This window comes from Fistularia commersonii, chromosome 27 (genome assembly GCF_037954325.1).
Source record: "Fistularia commersonii isolate RoL2024-O1a breed Wild chromosome 27, RoL_Fcom_v1.0, whole genome shotgun sequence".
NCBI lineage: Eukaryota > Metazoa > Chordata > Actinopteri > Syngnathiformes > Fistulariidae > Fistularia > Fistularia commersonii.
The window spans coordinates 4,177,623-4,200,764 of NC_141310.1; the positions used below are offsets into that span (position 1 = coordinate 4,177,623).

The 23,142-nt window shown below is 40.8% G+C and overlaps 3 protein-coding genes across 4 annotated transcripts; 2 read left to right on the forward strand and 1 right to left on the reverse strand.

The window, feature by feature from the left end:
- Positions 1–720: 720 nt before the first annotated feature.
- On the reverse strand, positions 721–7,589 carry gfod2 (glucose-fructose oxidoreductase domain containing 2). Its single transcript, XM_086174876.1, has 3 exons — positions 7,543–7,589; positions 5,265–5,618; positions 721–3,739 (listed from the first exon to the last, which is right to left on the reverse strand). The coding sequence occupies exons 2-3, from the start codon at positions 5,515–5,517 to the stop codon at positions 2,838–2,840; spliced, it is 1,155 nt and encodes a 384-aa protein (XP_086031002.1). The 5' UTR covers positions 5,518–5,618; positions 7,543–7,589; the 3' UTR covers positions 721–2,837.
- A 3,085-nt stretch (positions 7,590–10,674) lies between these two features.
- thap11 (THAP domain containing 11) lies at positions 10,675–13,052 on the forward strand. The gene has a single exon (XM_086175211.1). The coding sequence runs from the start codon at positions 11,008–11,010 to the stop codon at positions 11,833–11,835; it is 828 nt and encodes a 275-aa protein (XP_086031337.1). The 5' UTR covers positions 10,675–11,007; the 3' UTR covers positions 11,836–13,052.
- Positions 13,053–15,824: 2,772 nt separating this feature from the next.
- On the forward strand, positions 15,825–20,111 carry nrn1lb (neuritin 1-like b). Of its 2 annotated transcripts, none has more exons than XM_086175087.1 (3): positions 15,825–16,082; positions 18,039–18,189; positions 19,525–20,111. In XM_086175087.1, the coding sequence occupies exons 1-3, from the start codon at positions 16,025–16,027 to the stop codon at positions 19,826–19,828; spliced, it is 513 nt and encodes a 170-aa protein (XP_086031213.1). In that variant the 5' UTR covers positions 15,825–16,024; the 3' UTR covers positions 19,829–20,111. The 2 variants fall into 2 exon arrangements, with proteins under 2 accessions (XP_086031213.1, XP_086031214.1); XM_086175088.1 differs by having other exon boundaries at positions 18,042–18,189.
- Positions 20,112–23,142: the final 3,031 nt, after the last annotated feature.

Consider the following 23,142-nt stretch of genomic DNA (forward strand, 5'->3'; position numbering starts at 1 on the left):
CTGAAATCCCATTGACAAGTGTGTTTTATGTGCATCTCCTTTGTGCTTGTTGTTTCAAACAGAAGTTTAACATTTGGTACCTGAGGTCTCCTCCTTCACGAGTCACAGCGAAAAGTTTATATTGTTCATTGTTCTGTAACCTAAGTTACGTCTCTCTTATAATATATGGATGCCTCCTTATTTGGCAGGTGTGTCTGAGTGAGGTAGGCATTATTGAAATATCTTAAGAGTAAATATTTAAGATGACCACAGTAAGCAGCGCTCAGGTCCACTGTTAAGCAAACTGGAGTTTTTAAGGAGTGTTGCACTGCAGAGCAGAACAGTAGATTACACACCTCCGGAAAACAAAGGCAAGGTAATATTTCAGTGCATCTAGCACAGGGTTGGTTTAGGAGTATTACCTAAATGCGGATTTTCAGTTGTCTACACACAGATGTGGTAAAAATACAATGCTCATTTTTCTCAAATACTTTCTTCATACTGTTTTGCTCAGGAATCCGTCCCTAGGTATAAGTTGTAGGTTGATAATGCTTTTTAAAAACAAAATGTAATCTACAACTGACCAAGAAACGTCCTTTAAAATCAGCAGGAAAAAACCACATTCTCAGAACCATCCATACATGATTTCTAAGTAGAAAATACTTCATGTTCACAAAATATTACATGAAAACCAAATACAAATGGGCAAAATTCATATTAAATGAAGCTGGAGATTTCAAATGATAGAACAGGTTTTATTAAAGGAGATTATCCATGACTCAGGTGAACAGTACAGTTACAAGATAAATATTACAGCTTTAACAGAAATTCACAGGCTGGAACACACAAACATTGAAAAACAATACAAAAAAAGCATTTTTCACACCATAACAAATAAATACGGAATTAACATACAAACAAGAAAATCTTCCTTGAACAGCCAAATGCCAAAATGAATTCTGCGGTGAGCTGACAGAAACAAGATTAGCTCTGCAACTGTAATAACATGGCATCATACAGAATACCAATGCAAAAAAAAAAAAAAGACAAAGCAAACTAAGAATGTGGTTGGAATGTCTTCATAGTGTCAGGCCTGGGTTCTTGATGCAGTCATTGGGATGTATGTTCTGAAGAAAGTGTGTAAACTCAGCTCATGTTTTTTAAAAGCGCGGTCGGGATAGTGTGAGGTAAACATTTATATATGTTAATATTTAGATCCTGAGTATGGTGTGTATGGGTAGGGGGTGGGGGGGTCTATTCACACCCAAACAATCCGTTTGCAGCACTTTCAGCAGGAACAAAAGTTCCAGCCATTGTCGAGGATGGTCAGCAAAACTGGGATGCAGTGATCGACTACAACAACCACAAACATAAACCATAAACTCCTGCCAAGCTCAAATCCAGTGGTTTAACACAAAAAAAAAAAAAAAAAAATTAAAAGGAAAATAAAATCAGTTTGGAGGGCAGACATGACCCCACTCTGTGGATATTTAACACCGGCTGATAACTTTCAACGCACTGACTGTACTATAAAACTTTAAAATTACCTCAAGGAGGATCAAAAATGTAAACAAATGTTCTCCACGCAATCTAAAGTACATTTAGTCATCAAATAATCCTCACGTATTTCGTCTAAAAACGGAATGGTTTACAATAAAACAAATAAAACAACAGCAGAATGTCTGGTAGAATCTGCGCCTAGTCATGTAAAATTTGAAATTCTACTTCAAGTCAGTATCACACACTTTCTCCAACAGCTTGAAGCTGTTACCTTTGTTATTGCTCAGCAGAATAGATTACAATGCTCAAATTATTTTATTGGAGAACGATCCAAAAAACTCTGAGTGTCAAATTCCATAGTTAATTATTAATTATCTATATTCAACCTCCTCAAAACGGATACATTACGCTCAAATGACGATGTGGAAAAAGGGATGCTTTAGAGGTAGCTTGATTTTTCCCATCTTGATATCTTTTTGAGGAGGTTACAGTCTGTTTTTGAGCAACAAGAAGTATTGCTTCAAGAACTGGGCACCGAATAATTAAAAAAAAAAAGAAAAAGAAAAAAAAAAGACAAATTTCTCACAATTCCTCGTATGTTTTGAGTTTCAAATGCTACAGAATGAAACCCCTAGCAGTGTTTCATATTATCGGCTTAAAACTCAGTTTACGATTATCAGACATTCTGAGATTGGAAAACGAAAAAATAAAACAAAAAAGAGTAAACTTCATAAAGCTCAGTTTTTCTTTTTCTGAAAGTAATTTGAAGTGCCATTGGTGGAGCGTCGGTTGAATTCTGCCATTGTCACCACAGTGGCGGGGCCTGCTTGTTGCAAACACATCAGCAACAGATGGTCTAACGTTCTTTCACTGCCCTACATTTACAGTTCTCATTGTTTCATAGATTCCTGGCTCGGACAAACAACTAGAAGCCAAACTGTTCAGCTCAAAATCCAAATGAACCACTTCTTAGCTGGTAACCCCAGACACATCAGCCAACGACTATCTGTAAGTCAAGACATTCAGGTAAACTGGCCTGTTACCGCACATATCATCCCTGGACATTTCGTTTGTGGGGAGCTTTTAGGACATTTTGGCGGGGCAGTTGGAACCAGTCACTAAATGGAAAGTCCTTTTAAGGAGAACCAGAATAATGGAGCTGTTGAAATTGTTGTGTGACTGCGGGGGCGCAAACATTCTCAATGCAGTGATATTGTATCAATCAAAATATGCGGCTCAAATGTGACAATTAGAAAAAAAGAAGCAGAAAGTAGTCATAAGTGATGTAAATTGCAGAAGCAGCTGTCTTGCAAACATTCAGGGCCCAGTTGTGTCAGTTGTGTAATGGTTGCACTGATTCAGCTCTTATTTCTCTGCAGAGCTTCGCACAGGTTGTGGTTGGGATCTGGCTCTTGACTCATGATCTCGACGCATTCCCACTCCCCGCTGCAGCTGGACCGCTTCACAGCCTCCACAACAGTCTGCACATACAGGCCATCCTCGAACGTCGACGCTGTGGCGACCGGCCCGCGCTCCCAAGACCTGCGCTCCTCGTGAGCCTGAAAACACTGTCTCAGTGCCTTTACCATGGCGCCCAAACCCTGCAGGTGAGGCAGGGGCATCTCTTTCACCTCCGGTCCGGCCCACCCGCTGTCTCCCAGCAACAGCTCCTCGCCTTTGCTGCCATTGCGTTGACCGTAGAGTTCCGTTCCCCGAGCTATTAACCTTCCGGCAGATCCAACTATCATGACCTCGTGTATGAACGACCCTGGCATGTTGAAGTTAAGGGTCACAGTGCAGCACACGCCACTGGAGCAAGGCCCGGGTCCGCCCATCAACATTTGAAAGGAGCAAAAATCATCACTCGTGACTCGTCGGATGCCTCGGATCGTTTCATTTTGTTGCACAAATGTCCGCAGTAGGCCGTGAACGCGATGGGCCCGGGCCCCAGTTAGGTAGCTTAGGAGGTCGATGATGGCAGAGCCGACGGTGTGCAGACCGCCTCCTCCCATCAGCTCCTCACAAGTCCAACCGTACGACTGGTCCAGGAGACTGGGGCCGTACACCCGGACATCGCACACCTGCATGTCTCCGACATATCCTTCCGCCAGTCGCTGGTGCATGGCCACAAATGCGGGCAGGAAGCGCAGGGTATTACCCATGATGCTGAGCAGCTGGGGATAATACATGGCTGCCCTCACCATCTTGAATGAATCCAGGGCAGTTGCAGCTTTCTCACAGACAACATTCTTCCCTATACCTGTGAAGGAAGAGACAGTGATACGGGTTATTTCTCTTCAGGGAATTTTGGTTAGTTGATACACCAAATCGCAAGAAACATATGAATAAAGGTTGAAATTACTAAAAGCCCAAGATGAGGAGGGAGATTTTCAATGAGGGACACACCCATAACAACTTGGCTCCAAGAGAAAGACGCAGCAGCAATGTAGAGGCTCAGAACTGCCGTTTTTATGTTGGCTTTTGAAAATCGGTCGACCACTTCACTAGACCTGGTCTGGGAGCGATAGTATTTTTCTTTCTGTTTCTACAACTACTGACCGACATGGCATGGGAGAGGAATCGTGTTAGTTATCTGTGTGTATTCAAGTTTTTTGTGTACCTCTCCTGTTAAGTCTATCTAGATTACTGATCAGTTGGCCCCTCCCTCCTCTAATGGCCAACAAATAATCAAACTCTATCATTGGAACACTGCAGTGTTAATTACCGTATCAAAAAAATCCTAAATGGACAGATGAAAGGCAGGATTTATTTTCATCATACAATTAGTGGGAACAAATGTCTCATTTAGAACTGAACATTAGGCAGCTCTGAAAATAGTTAGGTTAAGCTATTAAAAAGTCATTATCACACACTCACTGACTGTCTTCCACATTACATCAACCATTAAAGGAAAACAAACACTATTAACTTGTTGAATAATGTTCTACAATGCTTCCTGTTAAAATTGTTATTTGGTCTATGCAAACTGTAGCAATGATTTACATTTTTTTTCCCCACACAAAGCAGCGAGCTCAGTTTGATCGCAATCACCTGCGGTCATAAGTAAATGCAAACTAGCGCAAACGCCAATACTTTGAGCTTTTCTGCATGTTACTGGAGTATTCAAGTCTTGCTTTGAAAGGAGCCATAACTTGTTCTAAGTAGACAAAATGTTAACATCCTGCTGCACCCACATGGGACAGGGCAGGGGGGCACCAACAATCTGTAGTGCCACTTGGACTCTGTGCTGGGTTCAGGTTCTATGGTGGGGAATCACTCAGGAAGTTGCAACTAGAAGAGGAAGCTGAGATCAACGTTCAGGAATTCCATTAGACGCGTTAACGCCGCGTACCTCCTCCGCACTGAATGTGTTGCACAGATATGAGAAATCTCCCGAAAGGTCTTCAGGGACAGGGAAATATTTTTACTATCATCTGACAGTGAGCACAACTGAAGAAAAAAGCACACTGAAAACTCTGCGGCAGAATCCTGGCATCTGAATGTCAGGTTTAGTGGTGTTCCAGTAAACCTGCTGGACAAGCTGGGTCTGGTCTCATCATCAGGTGAAACCTGCCATAATATTAAGTACTTGACTGATCCAGCAGGATTCTATTTTATCTCAGGAATGCTGTTTGGTTTATAGCTGGAGGAATGAGAGTGTGTATAAAGTATAAACACAGTACACCTTGTGCAGGCCCAAGGCATTTAGACAGGAAATTTTTGCAAGAGCTGAGAATCTTCGATAGTATTTAACTGAACAGATATTTGTCTTTTTGGTGCCTTACCTAGTGCTTTGACAGCAATCTGGCGCGCCATCGAGGGTGGAATATAAATACAAACAAGGTCGACATCTTGGTGCAGCAGGACATCGTCCGATCGGCTGGTGTGAAAGGGTATCCCAAGCTCCCTGGCTAAATAGCATGCTTCCTCTTCGCTTCGCCCCCACAGTGCATGAACCTCGAAGCCTTCGGCTTTCAGCAGCGGGACCAGCACTCGGGCTGTGCTCCCTGTGCCGAATACACCCACTCCTGGCAGCATGGTGGCGTCTCTCACGTATGAACCATGGCCAAATTGACTGACGTTTCAACGGCAGACTCGTCACATGTCTGTCAAGGACTGGATATCAGAACTTCCTGGCTCTGAAAAAAAACAATTGAAGGTAATATACACTGTTTATATATATATATCACAAAAAATTCCTGGCTCTGAAGAAAACAATTGACAGGTAATATACAATGTTCATATGTGTGTGTGTGTGTGTGTGTGTGTGTGTGTGTGTGTGTGTGTGTGTGTGTGTGTGTGTGTGTTTGTGAGTACATATATATATGTGTGTATGTGTCACAATTTATTTTAGGGTTGAAGTTAGGTAAAAATAGTTCAGGAAATGAATATCATTACTTCCTCAAAGTTATAGCTACTTCCCCATTATACTTGAAATAATGAATCAAACACCAACAGTCTGACATATTCAGGTTTCATCATCACTGGTATTTAAATCTGGACCAAGAAAAGGAAAATGGACATCTTATTTATGAGTCATTAAGGTGAGAGCTGTAAAGGCGCTACACTAATCAAAATCTTGTTCAGTTACTGCCCTCAGAGGGCAAAGACTGGATTTATCTCCCAGCTGTGGTAATTGTACAGAGAAACAGGATAAACATGTCAGATGGATGTCTCGACCAGGTTCTTATCAGGTGTTTGACAAGTACTTAGATTGTGTCCTGCTGCATAGTCAACATGCCATTCCATAGCAACTCCACACCCACGGGTCATCATCGATCATCATCATTTGTACAACTCGACATGTGCATTTACTTCTTAATAATAATAATTATGTGGCCATAAATGAATAAGTGTGGCTGTGACCTGGTGACTGATTATACCCATATGCACATTAACACCACTCAATCAAGCTTTCCTCTTTACAAAGTAGCCCGTGGTTATGAATCAATACTCTAAATAGAGAATTGGGGCTCCAAATATAAATTATTAAATCTAAGTATTAAAAACAAATAAATAAAATTGGATAACATTTTAAGCATAATATCACAATCTGAAATTACTTGTAAAGATTATTGAAAAGATTATCATGACACAGGTCTCACAGATTTTGTTTTGTCCCTCGACCTGATACAACAAGTTGGACCAGATGAAAAATTCTGAATGTCTAGGTAAATCTGCCATTATGCAAAATTGAGCCAACCTTGAAATATTCACCTCATGGCAATTACGGAAAAAAATTAATGGAAAACGATGTCACAGTTGAGTCTAATGACTAAAAAGTTTGCCCTTGTCAACGCTGCTTATTTCAACACAGTTTTGTGTATTACTACGCTAGTCAGGTTCACTTCCTGTTGAGTATCTCTCAACTGAAAGGTAGTTTTGGTGTCTGAATGCAATGGATTTCAGTCCTTTAGGTGTAACTGTTTACCAACATATGACTAGAGAAGCTGACAGCAGTATTACAGTAACAACATGGAGTAAGAGCTGTCCTCTTTGAGTTGTTAGATCTGATATATCATTTACCATCAAAATAAATGCTTGAAGCAGATAGCTTGTTTGTACAAGAGGCTCACATGTAGACGCAGGACTGTGCGGTCAGATGAAGTTATGTATTCAAAAGTATTCTGGTGTTAGAAACATTTTCCATGCATTGGATCGCATTTAATGTTTTGCTCATTACATAGACGACCGAAGTTCATATTCTTGACTTGTATACTAGCCTCCGATTGCAGCTACTATTTGATCGCGGTCAATGTGGCAGTAAAAAGCTATTTCAGCAGATTCACGGAAAACTACACGTACATTTATTTGGCAAGAGGAGGCAAAGAAATCACGTATTCACCTCACTAACAGCCGATAGCCTCGCCATCAGAGAGCGCTAGTGTCCCTCACAATAATGATGTTAGCAAGCACGTCCATCAGCTAACAAGCTAGCTGGCCAGGCGAATTTACAAGCCTAATGTGTGAGGAGAGACACTACGAAGAAATATGAAGTGCCTGATTTTCCGTGATTATAAGTACGGGATTCATCGAGAAATAATTTCAAAGCCTGGTACTTACTGTTTAACAAGGCCGACATCGACAGTGTGAAAGGTGTTCACCGGGCGCTGCCCAGTTGCTAATGGTAACTTACCGGAGGAGCGACAGAGCCGCGGGGTGAGACAGAGATGCTAAAAGGATCGAGATGTTTCTACTTTGCAAATTTCGTAACAAACAGATTTAGCTCCTTTGGGTGTTTATGAACACTTGTTACGTATTTCCTCCGAAATCTGTCGTCCAACAACCATTTAAATGAAGTATTTGAATGAGTTCACGTTATGAAGTACTTTTATATGTCATTTATTTTGAGTGCCGCGTTTTTTCCGGGTTCTTCTTTGTGTATCTTGACACCCTGGGATACATGCGAACTGCCACCTTCCGTTTTGGAGAGTTATGAAAAAAAAAAAAAGATAAAAAATGCATACTCGATTCTTATTTTTAAATAAACATTGTTATTATGAATTCCGAAATTTTTACTTTTGTCAGCTGAAATTGTCTCTCGCTGCAATAAAGTATTTTACCATTTTACACCATTTAACATTCTTCCCTGGCACTGTCTCTGACCTCTTGTTTTCTGTGCGCACATTGCTTGAAATTTTAAAACTAAATATTTCTCGGCCTCTGTTTGTAGGTGCTCTCTTAAGTTATTTGGTTCCCTCACTCAGCTCCGGTCATGTGTACTGGATTGTGCTTCATTACCTTTTTGTGCCACAAAGTACTTTCACCCAAGGGCGAGCAAATAGGTTTGAAATGTGACTGATGGTGCATGACTTTATATATATTTTTTAGTTGTGTGAAGAAAAATATGGTAAACCCTTTAAGTTGTAATTTGAATGTCCAACTTTTAGTGTTTGGATATTGCTGTTGGAGTCGTCTGATTTTTCATTAACATTATAAAGAGAATTGCATAGTTCATGATCCTCCATAATATTTATTCAATTGACTGGCGCATTTAAACTACACTGGGGATGAAATCTCAGACACAGTGATTATTTCTAACATATATATTCCAGACCCCCAAAAAACTTTAGTCTTTAGCCAAGTTTTCTGAGATTTTTTGGTCTTTTTTTAATTGAGCATTGATCTTTTTTTATGACTAGTATTCTATTATGATTTTTAGATTATTCTCAATTGACATACAAAAACACACACACACAAAGAGGATCTTACACATGGAATATTGTTTGCCTCTCTTAGATTGGATGAAGTGCACATGAAATATGGTGAAATGATTTTGGTTCAATCAACAAGATGAGAAAAAAACAATTCTTCACCTTTCGGCTTTTCCCTTCAGGGGTCACCGCAGTGAATCAACCTTCTCCATCTAACCCATCGTAGCATAAAACAAAACATCACAGCTATGTGATGAAACTCATTGGATATATCAGATTATGAATGACTAAGCTTAAAAATCGTATATGTGAACTTTAGGGACTTTAAGTTAACTATTAAGAGAATTTTCGAAAAATGAGAGTTAGAGCTGGTACAGTTGTGAGGTTTTTTTTTCCTGTTTTTTTTTAAGAGATCTGCCGAGCAAGAGTGATGAGGAAAGAGTTAGCACTTTGGAATCAGAATACTTTATTAATCCCCCAGAGGGAAATGGCTTTTTGTTGAGAGCAGCTTCTGCTCACAGAATAAAGTGGAGAATAATCAAACTAGGACTAGAATAGAAAAAAAAAAGATAGAATTAGATGATGAATATTAAAGATAAAATAAAAACGGTAAAGATCGAAATAAATAAATAAAAACTAAATAAAAGGTATGTAAAAATATATGTAATGTATATAGATGAGTATTTACAAGTACATGTATATGATTACAGGTAGTGTTTATGTGTATAAATCAAAGAGATAACGTGGATATAAGGAGGGGCAGTTTCATTGTTCTTCACCATGTCAGTGTGTCCTGGGAGGGAGTTTTGCACACATCGAGAGTATGAGATCAATTCTGCTATGGTTGATGAAGTAAGAAGGCCCTCTGACCAAGATTATGACTCAAAACTTCCTGCCTTTGTCAAGTGTTCAGGTGTAATCAGACTCCATTTTTGAATTCAGGAATGAGGTCTACAACAGATAAGGCCTCATTTTTAAATCTACAAACAGCCACAAATAAAGCGCATACAGGACTGTCTCAGAAAATTAGAATATTGTGATAAAGTTCTTAATCTTCCATAATGCAATTACAAAAACAAAAATGTCATACATTCTGGATTCATTACAAACCAACTGAAATATTGCAAGCCTTTTATTATCTTAATATTACTGATTATGGTTTACATCCGAAAAAAACTCAAAAATCCTATATCTAATTATTAGAATATCATGAAAAAGTAATTTTTGTTTTTTTAATTGAACTACAGAAGATAAAGTTATTTATCTTAGTTATTTCTCAGATGTCAGTTATAATGTATGGAGACACTGGTTTCCCTGCATTACAGCATCATCTGCTGCAACATGATGGTTTCCTGATACAATACTTGAGCAACATTATGATGTCTATAAAGATGACTTCCTCAAGTTAGTGATTTTTTTTTTTTTTTGGAGTAAAATAGACAAAAGTCTTCAAACAGTTAGTCGAAGTTTGATTTGTCAGACTGGACTAACTGAACACAATCTGTTCTCGATATATTGATCGTAATTAGTCAGTAATTACAGGTGGGAAAAAAGTAATGAACCAAACAAGAATCTGCCTTTTAGTTTTTTAATTGATATCCAAATCAAACATCTTAATATGTAAAACAGATTTCAAAATATCAAAATAGAGTGCTTTTTTCAGAGTGAACACTTATTTTCACATCAACGTATATAGATTTATTTTACCATGTGTAGACCTATATGTGTACGTGTGTATAAAGTTTGGTGTCATTTTAAATTAATGCTGAAATTCGCTATGGAAAAACACAAGGGTTAAAGTGTCTCAACAAGATTCTGCACCCTGTGTAGTTTGGAAAGTTATTTTTGTAAGAGAAAATGATACCTTTTATTATTAAGTTGAAGCATAACATCATCGCAGTGTCTTTTTGTATTTCAATAATTAGAATTAACTTTTTTGTGTCCAGTGTGCACGGACACAATGTATCCAGCAGGGGCAGCGGTGGACAAGCGCTGGAGGGAAAACGCAAAGCATCCTGGGACTTTTAGTCCTGAATGGCGGACGGTTGGCTCGTTAACATCGTGAAGAACAAAACAAGACATTCGCAATTGGTATTAAAACCCCATCATCGAATTCGGGATAATTTTAAGCCCCAAATGCGTTGAATCCAGGTAAAAACGCGCGGATTAGGATCTCGCACTGCCGTAAAGCATCTTACTTTCGGGATAAAAAAAAAAATAAACAGGAAGTTGTTAGCGTTGTGGGACGTGTAGTTCCGCCTGTAGGCCGCTGAGCTTGATAACAAGGCACAGAATAATAATAAAAAAAAACAATAATAAATTAAGCCAAAGTAGAAAGAAGCGGCGTGTTTGGGGCATCGGCGTGGGGGTTAAGATGCCCGGCTTCACCTGCTGTGTCCCCGGCTGTTACAACAACTCGCACCGGGACCGGGACCTGCGTTTTTACACATTTCCAAAGGACACCACGCTGAGGGAGCTGTGGCTCCGGAACATTTCCCGGGCCGGGGTCAGCGGCTGCTTCAGCACCTTCCAGCCCACCACGGGACACCGGGTCTGCAGCGTGCACTTCGCCGGCGGGAGGAAGACCTACAGCATCCGAGTACCGTCCCTCTTCCCCCTGCGCGGGGTGAACGAGCGCCGGAGCCGGCGGGGCAGGGGCAGGAAAGTCTCCGCGGCGGCTCCCGCCCCTACCACCGCCGCCGCCGCCGCCGCCACCTCCGGCGTTGCTATCGCCTCCGTGCTGGGGAGCGCGGGGGAGAGCGCCGGCGGGGAGGCGGGGGACGACTCCATCACCGTGGTCCAGATCGGCCAGAACGGAGAGTATCTGGGCACGGCGCGGCTGCCGGCGCAGTCGGAGGGGACTTTTTACACCGCGCCGATCGACGACAGTCTAGCCGCTGACGAGGCGTCCGAGGAGACCGCGAACGCCTCGCAGCCGCCGGCCCTGCAGTACGTCAGCGTCACCAGCAGCCCGCTGGACCACTCGTACTCCCTGACCACCGGCACCACGTCCGCCGAGCTGCTGCGGAAGCTCAACGAGCAGCGGGACATCATCGCGCTGATGGAGGTGAAGATGAAGGAGATGAAGGCGACCATCCGCCAGCTCCGTGTGGCCGAAGCCAAGCTGCAGGAGGAGGTGCGGGAGCGGGATCGGCTGCTTTACGGCAACTCGGTGGCTTTTAACGTCCGCAAGAAAATCTGATGACTGAAAGGGGGGGGCGGGGGCAAAAACAAACAAACAAACAAACAACAACGGAACTGTCTGAGGAGGCGGCTGTTGGACTGCGGGGACGATTTTTCTATGAAATAACGAGAGCGACGACAATTTCTTTTCAAAAAGTAGAGCTGATTTTCGTAGTCCTGATATTAACGACAAAATAGAGTTACTTAGATGACATGAATAATCACAATAATTATTCATACAAGTGAGTCATAGCTCCACAGACTTACTTATTTATGAGTAGAGGATGAGGAGGTACATGGGAAAGTTACTCAAAGTTGCTTGCAGAGCTCCCGTTCTTTTATTTCTCATAGTGTTTTTTTGTACGAGGTTATAGTAAACGTGTTTCAAGGAAACGTCTCACAAGGACGGCTTAAAACTCCAGTAAACTTAAGCCTGCATAATATCTATATATGAAACACTATTGATGGCGCAAATATTGCCAAGGAGGGAAAATCTTTTAGGCGACTGTTTGTGACTTCCCCCTCCAGGTGCCTCGAGTTATTTTACATTTTATTTTTGTTGTTGTTGCTTACAATACCTGTGCAAAATAGATTTGGGAATCTCTTAATTACTTGAAAGGACAACCCAAAGACGGTCGTCTTGGAAATGTGTTTAGTTGCGTTTGTGCAACAGATTTTTTTTTTTTTTTTTTTTTTGCATAAAAAAATTTTGAAAATTAAATGAAAAACTGTGCAGTAGCGAGGTAACATTTCACAGCACGGGCACAGACCAACTCCATTTGGTTTTGCGTGAAACATGAATGTTATGTGCTTATTAATGGTTTGATGTGTTTCCAAACAGACTTACACACAAATACGCTTGTTGTGGCTGCAGCTCTGTCCCATGTGTGGACCTCATGCACAAGGATGGAACAGGCGCCTGTATCTCCTGAACAAGGACTGAAGGCTGTGCACTACTGTCGTTTTGAAGTAAATTTCATTTTGAAATGTTGCCGATTCATGCCGTGTGATTTCATCAGCGGTGTCCTGATTTTAACAAGCCTTGTGTCAACAAAACAGACACACTGTATTTCACATTATCCTGCAGTGATGTTTGTTTTGTTTTCTCAGTCACTTTCATGTCCAAGAGCTTTTTTGGATTGGTGCCTTGATCCCTTTGTTTTTTTTTGTTTTTTTTTGTGATATCAAGTGATAAAATCGTAATGTTGTGGTGGCAAAGAAACATCAACCCCCAAATTTTCTGCTGTGTTTTTCTTAACCCTCTGGGAAAACGTCGGCCTCGTCTCACAACCCAGGATTCGCTTCCTGTCAGTATTAAGAGAACACCCTAAACATTTAGCCTCATCAATTAATAAGTACCCATAGTTGTCAGTTTTCCTTGACAATAATAATACAACATACTAGTTGTGCTTAGGATATTTGTTGTGTGAGAAACAATAAAGGTATATTTGTTAGATTAGAAGTTCGGACTTGCATTCAACATAGAAATGTATGATTTCGCGATGCCTTATATGAAATTAAATTCATTAAATACGTTTCTGGCAAAATACTCCACATGGTTAAGTTTTCACCATAAATACAGTAAAACTGAGCATATTCTTTTTGTGGATGTCTAAACAAAAAACAATGAAATAGAAAATCAGTAAGTTTTAAATCTTAAAATAATGAGTGGATGCATCATTTATTTCTTGCTAGTGTGAGGATGTTGCAGTGCAGTTTCCCACCACTGATAGGCAGTGTGACTATTGCCTCCAGGGCTCTGGCCAAGTGGCCCAATTTGCTGATTCTGCGTCCGCTGGCAGCCCGGATGGTCATTTGCGTGATTGTTCTCATATTAAGAGCACCGGTGCGGAGACTGCCGTGTGAATGTGAAGACATCCTACAGTTCAGCAAAGTTTAAGCACCTATCATGATAATGCGTTAGAGGAAATAGAGGGAGAGGCCAGTGAATGAGAGGGTATTGGCGGGCGCGTGGAACCAGACCCTAATCTCATCTGGATTTATTTTTTTCCCGACTCCCAGTGGTGTTACATAATGCCCTAATCTAGTGCTGTCAATCAAACTTACACAACTGCATCTCTGTTTTGAAAGGCCACTTCTATTACTACGGTAGTTTTTACAGTCACATATGATTGTGTCATCCTTTGAGAGTCATTATTTAATGTGATGCAAAGGACTGTATAAACAATGTAGAGACTATATTAATATTGCTGCATTCACTTATACACTTAAAACATTCCCTTATATTGGATTGTAGCTAAATATGTCACAACAGAGTAATGACAGCAGAACAAATCGGCTCATTTATAATGTTTTAAACACATACAGAGTAATTGAAATCTGAATTTTATTAAATTTAATGTCTTAATAGACAGGGTTGTGCTGGTGTCTACATGTTGCTCTTGCTGTGAAACTCATAAATAAATCTGGAAACACCTGTTGAGATGTGCTGACGTGTGATCAGTGAGGTGAATTTCTGCTTTTCCTCTGACACCCGTTTGACCATCTCTGGGGTGGACACAGTTTAAACGATGTCAAACAAGGCGGGAATTCCTCCTGGTTCACTCTCAGCTGTCTAAGGGACTGGGTAAATTGTTACATTGATTGCCTTGAATTCCCAAAATCATGCAACCAGAGATGACAGCAAACAAAATCAAACAAAATCAAACAAATCAAAGCCTTGGAATTGGAGTCAGCGAGCTTCTTTATGGAAGTACAAGTAAAAAATCCCGACCCTGAAGTGTAACTAGAATGTAAATGTTGGAAACACTGCCATTTCTGCCTTCTGTGTAACACTTACGTCACACTCACTTGTCACTTGTTAATTTATGTCATATCCTGCACACCAACTGATAACCCAAGGCGTGCTTTTTTACACCAGATCACGGTCACTTTCATTTCTTCCAGAATTGATCTCAATTTCGGAAATGGGGGTAGGACAGGATTCATGTATTAGGAGCTCCAACCATGATGTTGATAAATCCAAATCCTTGAGGAACAAGACATTTGTGGACAGACTCTGCAGTGGGAAACTCACGCTGATAAAAATAATAAATGCATCAGATAAACACAGAAGAGGATGATCTTATGTTTCAAAATTTTCAAATATGTCTGCAATGCGGAAGCAACATATGTCAGGGAGATGAAGATGTCCTAAGAAGGATTCGTCAGCTGGAACCGCAGTATCTTCTCGGATGTATTGATCGGGACGTCAGTGCCAGGAACAGACAGATTATTCCGTAGTTAATGGTCGCTTTAAGCTGCAGATTAACAATGGGTTATCATTCCTCCTCTGTTAGTATACAGATGTGAAGCAGGACTTATGCTAATGCACAGAGTGTGAGCCATCTGTGGGGGTGCAGCAGGGGATTTGGAGGTTAGGAGGTTGAGGAGGGAACATAAGACCGAAGCTGAGGTAAGGAGGGCCGCTTTTATGGTTATGAAATCAGAGACCCGTCTTAAAACAGACTGTGCGTGTCATTTTTTGAGTTCTGCTGTTGTCCTGTCAGACCACTCATGTCCCATTTAACGTAGAATGGATGATTCTCACATGGGTAACCTCTATTCTCACAGGAGAGGAGAGGAGGGGGGAGGAGGGGGTCTCTGTGCTTCCACATCAAACCCCAGGTGAGCTGAACTCTTATTTCCACTGCGACATCATCCATCTGTTCAAAATAAATAAAGATACATAGACCGTCATACCCAAGTTCACGTGACAAAAACAGGACAGTAACCGTTAAACTGGGATTTTGTCACAGGTTGATGGGCGTTGACTGCAATCACAATTACATTACAAATATATTTTCGTATATCAAATAAATGTTCTAAATGCCAAAGACCGGAAATTACAGTGCTTTAATCCAGTGTGTGTTGTGATGCCGTCATTGGTCTGTTGGCTCTTAACTCTCCCTGGGTCTCGCCTTGTGCCCCTCCCTGGTGTATGCATACACACACACACACACACACACACACACACACACACACACACACACACACACACACACGGCTGTTAGGCCTGACACTGTTAATCCAGCAGCCTGTGTGCATTGCTGTATTTTACAATCTCGTGCAGTCCCAACGGATAGCAGGACGCATCACATTTTAAAGCAGCGAAACAAATTCTCTGGATTTACAGTCAGCAGGAGCGTCACATCAGAGCCTTTTGGTTCAGAGGTGGGACTCAGCTCCTCGGGACCCCGCTGAGCACAATGATGAAGTCCCAAACAGGCACCGCGGCCATGCTGCTCCCCATCACTTTCTGCCTCAGTAAGATCATTTCTGTCTTTACTGCTACTGACTGAGTGTGTTCTGTAAGATTTAAGCAAGAATTAACTTTGATTTAAGTGTGTGTGTAAGTCTCATGAGTGAAGGTTTCCAAGTGTTTACTTTTTACTCCCTCTCTTTTTAATCAATCACGCTATGTTAAACTACTTGATTCGAGGTGATGGGAAATGCCCGAAGCTCTGACTTTAAATTCATATGCAGAGATTTTTCATTTAAGTCATTCAGAAACTGTGCAAAGATGTTCTCACAAACGCATTTGTCTTCATGATAGGTCTAAATCTGTGTGTGCGTGTATATGTGCGTTGATGAAAGCATGCGTGCGCACACGTATTTAGTGTTTGAATTTGAATTCAATACAATATATTATCACAGTTAGTGTTTTATATATATACAATGTAAAGGGTACCAAAACGACCTGTCTTAGTCAAATGTGACATTCATTCTGAAAAAAAAAATTATTCAACCAAACTAAATGGGTTTAGGAGATATTTTTTTCTCCCCGGGTTGTTATTGGAGGTGGGAGATGGGAGAGACCAAAATGTTCACACGGCCGTCCAGCCTGTGCTTCTGGGACCTGATCTGTCCGCCCAGGTGCTTGCGGGGCCAAAGAGAGTGGAAACAAAACTAACGCTACCATCTGAAACCTCTGGGGGGCGGCTAGGATCAATCGTGACACAAATAGGTGATCAAGACCCTCACAGAAGACTTCTACGATGCCTGCAAGTCAGATCTTTGCAGAATTGTCCAATAGGAAACCAAAAGATCCACAGCATGTTTGTTAGACGTGCAAACTAAGAACTGCACTGATATGGGAAATTATTGTAAATGTTGAAGTGCTCTAGCTTACTGTGCAATGGGGTGAAAGCCTGAATGAGTCCTTTGAGTTCACGTGAAAAGAGAGAAAGAGGAGGCTAGTGGGCAAGGTGTTGCATCCCCCCCATAAAGGGGGATGCGGAGGCTTTGCAGAGCTTAGACTGCATCACAGGAGAGATTAAGCAGAATTTGATTCACACAAGCAAATCCCAATGAAATGCAAACAGGAACTAAACCCAAACTCCAGGATTCTTCTGAAAAAAGGCAAATCGCTTAAGTGAGTCCGAATTCGGGGCAGCACAATTTTGAGGATATTAGAAATGATTATCGAAAGGATTTGAAAATAAGTGTCACAGTGAATGTAGTCCAGTCCTAACTTTGACCTGTCGTACCACTTTGGGATTAACTCCAACTGGGATGGTTTGCCTGACCTTTGCATGTCAGGTCAAAACATCTTGTCTGAACAAGAGCAAATCCCTGGAGTCAGGTGACACAGTCTTACAGAGGACAGGTGACTTTCTTTGGAGCAACATGATTTTCGAGGCAACAAAGGAAACGTCTTTACGTTTTTACATTTGCTCTGCTTTTGTCCTTGAAAAACATTACCCGTAAAGCCCCAGTTTACATGTCACATATATTTCCCATTGACCTCCACTTCACCATAGTGTATGTAATAATGATGCAGTTAAGTTTTAAACATCCCATGGCCTACAATACACTTACAATATATGTATCATAAGTCCCGGCCAACTGCTGTTGTCAGGAGTGTTTTATTGAAAACAAACAAGGGTTTCATCATGTAATAGAGATCAATGCATTTGAATATGTGATTATGCAACTCACATTGACTTTGGCTCTGAGGATACATAATCCCTCCAGATGAATGGGACACGACATATTTTTTCTTCTATTTGATCTTTTCAATCAGCAGTTGGAACATGTCTCTATAAATACTTCATTTTGCCGAATCGCATCCACACACCAAGGCGATTTTTGAAAAAGAAAAAAAAAAAATCCACTCCATCAGTGGTTCACAGCATTGCACAGCTACATTCACTGTGTGTTTACAGTCTGTTAACTTGATAATTTATGGCTTTATTTTGCACCTGCTCGTTTCTCCGTCAGCAGGCTTGGTTCGTGTATGCAGCGGTGCAGCTATTCCTGCTTCATGCGGCTCCATCTACAAGAGTTTTGCTCAGTGTTTACTCACACTTGGGGACAGTTTGGTGGAAACACAGAAAGACCAGCGCACGCAAGACATTGACGCAATCTGCAGGTGAATATTTGGCTCACTCCTGATAAACCATGGAGTCACATCTTCTCCATCCTCCATTTAAAACGATCACCACTTTAATCCTTAAACTTGGATTGACAGGTTGTGGACAGTGGAAGCAAGCTTTGAAAACATAACCAATGCATCTTTTCTATGCACGCACATGCAGTTGTCCTCAGCACAGTTTTTTTTGTTATTTCTGTTGATCTCTGAGGGGAAAATAATGGGACTTTTTGTTGTGTAGTGCTGCGTAAGTAGTTTACAAATTATTTTTCAGGCTTGCCATAACCAAGTCCCAGTCACATTCATCAAAAGCACGGCTGCTCTTTGTGTATAGAGAATGTCCAAGTCTTCCTCCTCGAGTCTCTGGCGGAGCAACCTGGTCTGCACTCCTTTGCATTTGAAAGAATCATCCATCTTTATTATGGGTGCTTATCTATTGGTATGAAAATAAACAATTATAGCCATGATCTTGCAAAAAAATAGGCATTATATCTATCAAACAATCCCTCATAAGACATAAAAAGCCATCACACAGTAATGGATGCAAGGTAATTATTCCCTAAATAGATGCACTTCAGCCACAAGAACAATAACGATGACAAAGGCTTCGATGGCACAGATGAAGGCTATAAAACAAAGTTTTCAGTTTCTACTTTACACCTCCAGAGAATATTCCATAGTCCTTATGGTTTGAGGTTATTAATGAACCAACTAATAGTACCATATCAATAAAACAAGGTGTTTTATTTCTTCTATTTTTCCACTGAAGGTCTCAGTAAAAGATAATTCAATTGGTCAGATCACATAATAGTCCTGTTAAAATGAGCCGCGCATTTATTTCACATTTTTTGATTTTTACCAATGTATTATCATATATGTATGGCTACAGAACCTGCAGTGATACATCACTATTACACTATTTCTTTGGATATTCAACTACATTAGCAATACATGGGATGCTCTAGAGGTTGGACCGAAATGTCACCGGAAGAACTGCAGGGGAAAAGTAAAGTAACACATTCCTTACACAAAATCAAGAGCAGATCATTACACCTCATTAGGACCTGTTTCACTGCTGTGAAATAAAGGACGACAGAATTATTATATTTGTGGATAAGCAGCCAAGAAGTCAAAGATTAATGGGGGCTGTGAAATTAAAATAAATGAGATATAATAATTGAGAAATTAAAATAAATTCTCTTATGTATTCAATGTTTGCAATGATGGCAGCTCACTACAGCAGCTTTGTTCTGCTTTGTATTGCAGGGAGTACGGCTTGCATGTCTTGCATGCCCTTCTTGTTAATAAAATATTTTTTTTCCTGGTTCCTTGAAGATCCTGGAATATGTTCCATATTTGTGCAAACTCTGCACTGGAAGGTTGTCCTGGAGAAGCAGCTGCAGTCTGGGAGTCTCTCAGACAGGAGTCCAGGAAGGCGCAGTTCTCTGGAAACCTCTACGATATGTGTGCCAGCAGAACCACCCTGGCACCCAGCACCGTGCCTGCAGCCCAGACCCCCCCCACCTCTGAACAGACCAACCAGGAGACACTGAAAGGCCAGACATTCAAGAACAACCCCACTCTCACCACATTCATTTTCCCCATTTGCAGCACTTTATTAGCGCTGCCTCGGCTCTAGTTAGCTCTTCTTACACTGTGCTACGTTTCCGTGAGCACCAGGTTTCCTCCGAGACGGCGGTGTGGACGATTCTTTTATACTTGTATACTTTTCTTTTTATGTTACCACCATGCACGAAGCAAACATTGTCTCTTTGTGAGTCACCTTCAACAACCATCACTCAATTGCTCCACATTGCTGTGCGGATACATTAAGGTGTGGATTTTGATTCTTCAGTAAATAAAACCCTTCATTTCAGTGATATACATGCACACACACACACACACACACACACACACACACACACACACACACACACATATATATATATATATATATATATATATACTTCCACCCGCACACACACACACACACACACACACACACAGACACACACACACACATAAATCCCAAAGTTGGAAAAGATAGATCAGAAAGAGAGATTTTTCTTGAAGTGTTCTATTTTAATCGGACATATAATATATTTGGTCATGATCTGATTCTATGTTTTTTTTTGCATTCATTCATTTCACTCTGAAATAAAAATGTGATTGAAGGAATTGATTGCAGCCTCTGTCCAATATCACGGGATGGAAAGATCAATAACTTGAAGAAACCAAGTTGAAGTATAGCACGCAGTGAATCAGTAAACACACCAAAGTTATTTATTGATTTTTTTTTTCCAAGCAGTTGTGATCCAAAGGGTGTTTTTTTCAATACCAGGTAACAATGTGTTTACTTGTGCAGAAAAATTGATTCATCACCTATGATAAATTGTAAATCAATATTCAGAATGAAAGTGTGCAGTCATCTATATCTATATCTATATCTATATCTATATCTATATCTATATCTATATTAGGATAAAACTAAAACTAAAGAAATGACCAGATATGTGAAAACTGGACTATATTGCTGTGTCTGAGAAGGGCTCTTCCGATGGACTGAAGCACAATCACAATGGGATTTCACTTGTAATTATTTGCAGCATTTTCATTCTTTCACAGTGTTGTAGAGTGTTTCACTCTCGTTTGTAAACCACCACCACCACAAAAACAAAAGCAAAATGTCATTAAAAGTACCTTCACAGTAATTACTCAGTTTCCCCTTAACTGAGACCATGTCTTCTCGAAGTTGTAGGTATTTGTTTTGTTTTGTGTTTTTTGAGTGCGTTAACTTAATACTCTTAAACTGTTTCATAACAACAGTGTCATGAGAAGATTAATCTCATCTGTCTTTATTCATCCTGTGTGTGGCAGGATGTGCCTCAAAATCCTTCAAAACAGTTTTAGTGCCCTGGGAGTCGTGGCACAGGGGGGTGGGGAGGATGCTCACCATTGTGGTGAACAATGATGTGACCGTGATGTGAGCTGACATGACGAAACCCGGCCGACCTCCCGCTTTACATTCCGCTGATAGATTCATGTATTAAAACTGATTAAAATCAATTGTGTGAACGCGGGTCATCATCTTTCAGCCTCCAACAGACAAAGGTCACTGATGATTTTAATATCGCTGCTTCACATATTGCACTTGACTCAAGGTGCGCTTCTTCCCCTGCTCTAAAATCTATAACACAATATGCCAAACATTTTACACTTCATAGAGACACTGCTGTCTGAAGAGAAGCAAACGTTTGTTTTCAACATGATGAAATATTCCCAATAATTAAAAACAATGAATCATGGATGGAAGGTCTCAAATTCTATCAGTACAGCACAAATAATTCTCATGTTTTGAACAGAAACTTGAAGACTGTTCTTTGGACTCTAGACATTTGCAGACCTCCAACACCAAGCATGTATTTTCAGTCAGTTCTGAATCAGCCTGTGCCCAGTCATGATTGCATACACTTTCATGTTCCCAAGGTGTTAATCCGGAGGACAAACTGGCGCAGTGCTTCTGCCTCACAGCAAAAAGATCCCTGGTTTGATTTCGCCAGAGGACCTTTCTATTTGCATTCTCCATGTTCTCTCCGAACATGGGTTTCCTCCGGGTTCTTGCGTTCCGTGCACAATCCAAACACATACAGGAGGTTCATTGGAGACCCTCAAGTGCCTGGATATGTGAATGAGATTTTTTTTTTTCTGTCTCGACATGTGGCCCTGCTATCGACTGGCGACAAATCCAGGGTGAACCCCGCCTCGCGCTCAATGATAGTTGGGATCGGCTCCGGCCTCCTCTGTGACCAGGAGTGCAGGAGAAGGGGTATAGATAATGAATGAATGATTGTTAATCTGGATCACTTCCGGTTCACGGTTTATTATTCATCAATTAGAATATTCCTACACTTCCACTGTGCTTGAAATGTTGCTCACTGTGGAAAGAAAATGTTCCATGAAGGGGGAATGTTAAGTCTTTTATTGGTCTCCTCAGACACTAATCTGAGCTTGTCCTGAATTTCACTCAAATCTTCAATTGAAGAATGTTCAAGGTAAAACCAAAGCTTCCACTCCTGCAACCAGCTGTTGATATATTACAACTGTTATTCATCTTTTTCTTTTGCAGCAAAACTGTGTTTAGACCAGTTCTTCTCCTCTGAATAACAGATGGTTTGCAGCAACGTACATACTTAGGATTATAGAGGCCACATGTCAAAACATCATGTCATCCATCCTATAGGACCAGGTCATACAACAGATGCACAGAATATACTGTGAACCTATAAGCTACAGAACACATGAACTCCCCGTTCTTGGTCTTATTTTGGATAAATGTTTGGATTTGACCTCCCGTTAAAGGGGTTTTCATATGATGATACTGACAGATAAACAGACAGAGGATGTTCTGTGATGTACAGACTGTTCAAGCTGGTGTTAGCATGTGATGCATACATAACTGCAGCTGCATTAGTTATTAAGGGGAGTGAGAACACATCGTTGCAACAATATCAAACAAGATATGCACTAATGGAGCATTCCTCATCCATTCAATATGTGCACAGTATTTCTTGATTTCTTTTAGAATGAAATGAGCATTTCACGATTAGTTGTTGTAGTTTCTTTTTAATTCTGACAGAGGGCACCAAAAACATCCCCTCACTGGTGAAAGTGATGTATGCTCGCCTGGAGATATCGCTGCGTTTTCAGCGGTCAGTATCATTTTCAGTCTTTCAGGAATTCCGACAGGTATGTTAGAACACCGTATAACAGACGTCTAAAAAAAAGGTGAAACATGTAAAGGTCCGGCCAAGTTGGGAGTTGAATTGTAGATCAACCACCAGTAGTTTGCACCCTGACCAATTGCCATAAAAAGCCTTGCTTTACGCTTTTCTGGCAAAATGGAAGAAAAACCCGTCTGAAGACCAAAACATGCTGATTGCACTATCTATAGTC